This window comes from Mus caroli, chromosome 15, assembly GCF_900094665.2.
Source record: "Mus caroli chromosome 15, CAROLI_EIJ_v1.1, whole genome shotgun sequence".
NCBI classification, from domain to species: domain Eukaryota; kingdom Metazoa; phylum Chordata; class Mammalia; order Rodentia; family Muridae; genus Mus; species Mus caroli.
The window spans coordinates 93,654,275-93,658,673 of NC_034584.1; the positions used below are offsets into that span (position 1 = coordinate 93,654,275).

The 4,399-nt window shown below is 45.3% G+C and overlaps 1 protein-coding gene across 1 annotated transcript in view; it reads right to left on the reverse strand.

The window, feature by feature from the left end:
- Positions 1–4,399, reverse strand: part of Fam186a (family with sequence similarity 186 member A) — a 46,876-nt gene that overhangs the window by 32,841 nt on the left and 9,636 nt on the right. The window contains exons 2-3 of the mRNA XM_021182797.1: positions 2,579–2,795; positions 1,891–2,061 (exon numbers count right to left, since the gene is read on the reverse strand). Coding sequence (XP_021038456.1) covers positions 1,891–2,061; positions 2,579–2,795 — 388 coding nt within the window. The remainder of the gene's footprint in view (positions 1–1,890; positions 2,062–2,578; positions 2,796–4,399) is intronic.

Consider the following 4,399-nt stretch of genomic DNA (forward strand, 5'->3'; position numbering starts at 1 on the left):
GTGATAACCCCAGCCTGTGTCAAGTTGACACATAAAACCAGCCAGTACAGATGGCTCAGAGGTTAAGAGCACTGACTGCTCTTCTAGAGGTCTTGAGTTCAATTCCCAGCAACCACATGGCTCACAACCATCCATAATGGGATCTGACGCCCTCTTCTGGTGTGTCTGAAGTCAGCTACAGTATACTTATATAATATAAATAAATCTTGAAAAAAAAAAAGCCAAACATGGAGAACATTCAAATATCCACCAACAGGTGACCAGGACAGTAAGATGTGGTGTGTCTGGAAACTCACTGAAGGCTAAATTGGGAGGATTGGGTTATCATTGTGTGCTACAATGTTGCTGAGGAAGACAGGCAGCACAGACTACCCACCCATACAGGAAGATGTAGTAACTCCGGTCTATAATCCCAGCCTCTAGAGGGCTGTGACAGGAGAATCTCAAGTTCCAGACCAGCCTGGATTACATAGCAAGACTCTGTCTCAACTAAACAAAAACCCACATGTAGGGCAAGTGGACGGTGCCACCTGACAGTCATAAGAACTGGTAAGGCTGAGTGAGCTCAAACCTGGGAATCTCAGAGATTTGAGAAGTGCAGGAGTGGAGCTGTCCTTACCTGCCTCTGTACCTGCTCTGGAACAAGTCACCACAACACACAGATGAGAGGACCATGGGTAGTCAGTCACGTGACGTAGCACCAGGAGGCCTTCCCCATTCAAATAAGAGCATCACTAACATCTCAAACAGATCCAATAGGAAACATCTACCCCTAAGTCCCACCCACTCTCCAAGGTTCACATAGACCCTGTCCACCTGAAATAAAGGGCACAAGTTATTTCATGGAGGATGGAGGATCGTCTGAGAATGGCTGTTTTTACTGAGTGGTAACACCTGGGGAAGAGTTCTCTCTCCCAAAGCATTCATTGCTAGATGATGGACCCACTTGCCTGGCCAGGCTCTTGCTGCCTGCAGAGGCTCAAATCAGAGTGTCTGCACATTGCCACCTCTGCCTCTGCCTCTGCTTGCAGCTGTAGCTGATGAGAGATCCAAGGACGCTGGCTGCCTGCCTTGCACAAGCCACTCAAACCTTTTTACTTCTCTTCTAAGAGCTCTAACGCTCCCGGCATCCCCGACCCTGCCTCTGCTTTGCCCTCCTTAGTCTGATGCCCTCGAGAGAATCAGGCGGACAGAGGACCATACACACATATAATATGATGTCTATATAAAATAGTCAAAACAAATTTATTGAGACAAAATAGATGGTTGTCCACAACTGTGGATAAGAATAAAGACAGACATATGAACAGACATATCTTTTTGGATAGTAGAAATGCTTTAAAAATGGACTACTGCTGGGCAGTGGTGGGGCACAGAGTAAGTTCTAGGACAGCCAGGACTATACAGAGAAACCCTGTCTCAAACCTGCCCCCCCCCAAAAAAGGACTACCATGGGCTATGGGTGTGGCTTGCCTCAAAACCCATGAGACTGAGTTCAACCACCAGCATCACTGCCATGGGGGATGAGGGTGCTGATCACCCCACAGCAACTATGAATTTATGGAAACATCTGGGGATTTGATACATGTACATTTTATGGAATGTGAATTATATGTCAATAAATTTTATGTGTATGAGAGTTTTGTCTGCATGTATGTTTGGACACCATGTGCATGCCAGAGCCTGAAGAAGCCAAAAGAAGGCATTGGTTCCCATTGGAACCAGAGCTACAGATGGTGTGAGCTACCATGTGGGTGCTAGGAATGTTACTCAGGTCCTCTGGAAAAACACCTATGCTCTTGACCAAGGAACCATCTCTCCATCCCCCAACAGAGCTATATTTTGGTAAAAAGTTAAACTCCATTCCCAAGTGTCACAAAGCACCCTTACATGTTCTTTTCTTCGCTCTCTTCTTCTCTTCCATGAGTAATAAGGTCATTTGAATCAGAGAGTCGACATTATTGTTGATCCTTTTCAGCATGTCTGGTATCAGCTCCATCTTCACAATCCAGTGGTGATATTCATCCATGTCGATGGCAGCCACCTCCGACAGAATAAGATCTTGAGGAGGAGAAAAGAAAGCCATTACGGAGGAAACAAACTAAACATATCCACAGAGCCTTAGGATAATTTGTAACTATACAACATGGTTCCACTGGGGAGTAGATATCTTGTATTTGGGTTGACCTGAGCAAGCAGGGCCAACCAGAGCAAGCACAGGTTCTAGAAAATTCAATTCCCAACAACCACATGAAGACTCACAACCATCTGCACAGCTACAGTGTACTCACATAAACAAACAAACAAACAAACACATAAATCTTTTTTAAGTCATCTTGTATTTATTGTTATCCTGAGCCTTTTCCCTTTTATAGGAAGAGACTTGGAATATAAACCCAAACAAGTTAAATCAGTAAGTTATGAAAATATAACAGGTTTAAACGCCTCGAGTTTGTTTCCCTCCCACAGCTGGGTCTTCCTCCTTGATGTAGCCAGTCCTTCCATGTCCCTCCTGATTTAACTTCTCTCCTCTTTCCTTAACTTTGCTCCTTCCCTCTGGAGCCTTCTACACACTTACTCCATTCTTCTAGCCAGGACAGAATCTTGGAGAGAGTCCTTTCTCTAAGGTCAACGTTCGTCATAACTGTGGCAATCTTTTCTAAGAAAACCTTTCTCTTCTTTTTCTGGTTTTCTGAGATGGAGCCCTTCCTCCCAGGGGACATGCTGTCGATATTATACCGAGTCATTATCAGCTCCACGTTGCTCATTATTTCAGTCAGCCTCCAAATAACTTCCTAGAAAAAGAAGGAATAGCATACTAGTTTGAAAATAAGTTTTTGGTCATGTTTACTCTAAGGATGTCAGTAGTTAATATAAAGCTGACCCAGGTAAGTCTTGTCAGAGTGGTGAGATGGCCCAGTGATTAAAGGTGCCTGCCGCCAAGCAAACCCAGGGTGGACAGAGAGAACAACATCTTGTGAGTTGCCTTCAGACCACTACATGCATGGCCACACACATACAAGCATACATCCAAACATAAAGCAGACAAGAGTGACTTGAGATCTAAGATAGCTCCCAGCAAGACAGCAAAAAAGAACCGAGGCCAGGGAGTGGCTGCTTCTCCCATTTTCACGGTGACAATACTGTCCCCACTCCTGAGTTACCTCATTAAGCAGGACTTTCATTGGAGCACGATGTGGTGAGATATGGTTGGCCAATGGTCTAGCCTTGGGATTGGCTCAAACACCGTACATAAATTTATGGGCCGTGCGAAACTCAGATCTTCACCCTGATACTGGTTTCCAAAGTCTGATGGCCTGGGATTCGTCACGTGACTCCGTTGCCTCTTACCCACAACCCTCAGTCCTGTTCCCACAGTCTTGCTAGCCAACCTCAGCTTTTGGGTGACTGGCCAAAATAACTGTGAGTCCTAGACCAGCCTGGGCAATGCAGGGAGGACTCTCCCATGTCAGAAACCAAGCATTGCTATTGTATCTTTTCTACCATTTCCAGATTTTCTCTCATTTAAAAAAAAAAAAAAAAAAAAGGGCTGGCAAGATGGCTCAGTGGGTAAGAGCACCCGACTGCTCTTCCGAAGGTCCAGAGTTCAAATCCCAACAACCACATGGTGGCTCACAACTATCCGTAACGAGATCTGGCACCCTCTTCTGGAGTGTCTGAAGACAGCTACAGTTTACTTATATATAATAAATAAATAAATCTTTAAAAAAAAAAAAGTCTTAGGTCGGACATGGTGGAGCTTGTAGCCCTAGACCTCAGGAATTACAAGCAAGAGTTCAAGGCCAGCCTAAACTACATAGGAAGTTAGAGGCTAATCTGGGCTACATGAGACCCTGTACCAACAACTCTTCAATTAAATAAAAAGAAATAACTTTTTAAGCTCTCATCACCTAGCAAGACTATGATGAAATGGAAAGATCCCTGGGTTTTAAGCTGGCCTAGGACCCTAAAGGCAGCTCTTTTGTTAAAATAGCATTTGCTGTCACTAACATTTCCAAAGTGCCTCTGCTTTATCCAAAAACCAAGACTGCTAAAGGCAAAGTGTGAGTTGCTTCCTCTTTAGAATAGTGGTGACTGAGTCAGGGCCATCCATGTCCTGTGCAGGCACCCTACCCGTCAACTGAGCAAGCCTGGAATCCTAACACAAAGGGATGGAGGCAGGAGGATCACAAGTTCAGAGTCACCCTTGATTCCCCAGGAAGTTTGAGGCTAGTCGGGGCTACAAAAGACCCTCTCTTCTGTGGTCTCCCTTCCCCCACCTGCTTGAACCTGCTTGCTCAAGGGTGGAGTTTCCTGCTCATTCGTGCTGCCATGCCCACTGCTGGACCCTGTCGGCTTTGCTGCTTGGAGGCACACACGTGTTCGTCCTGCTACTGGA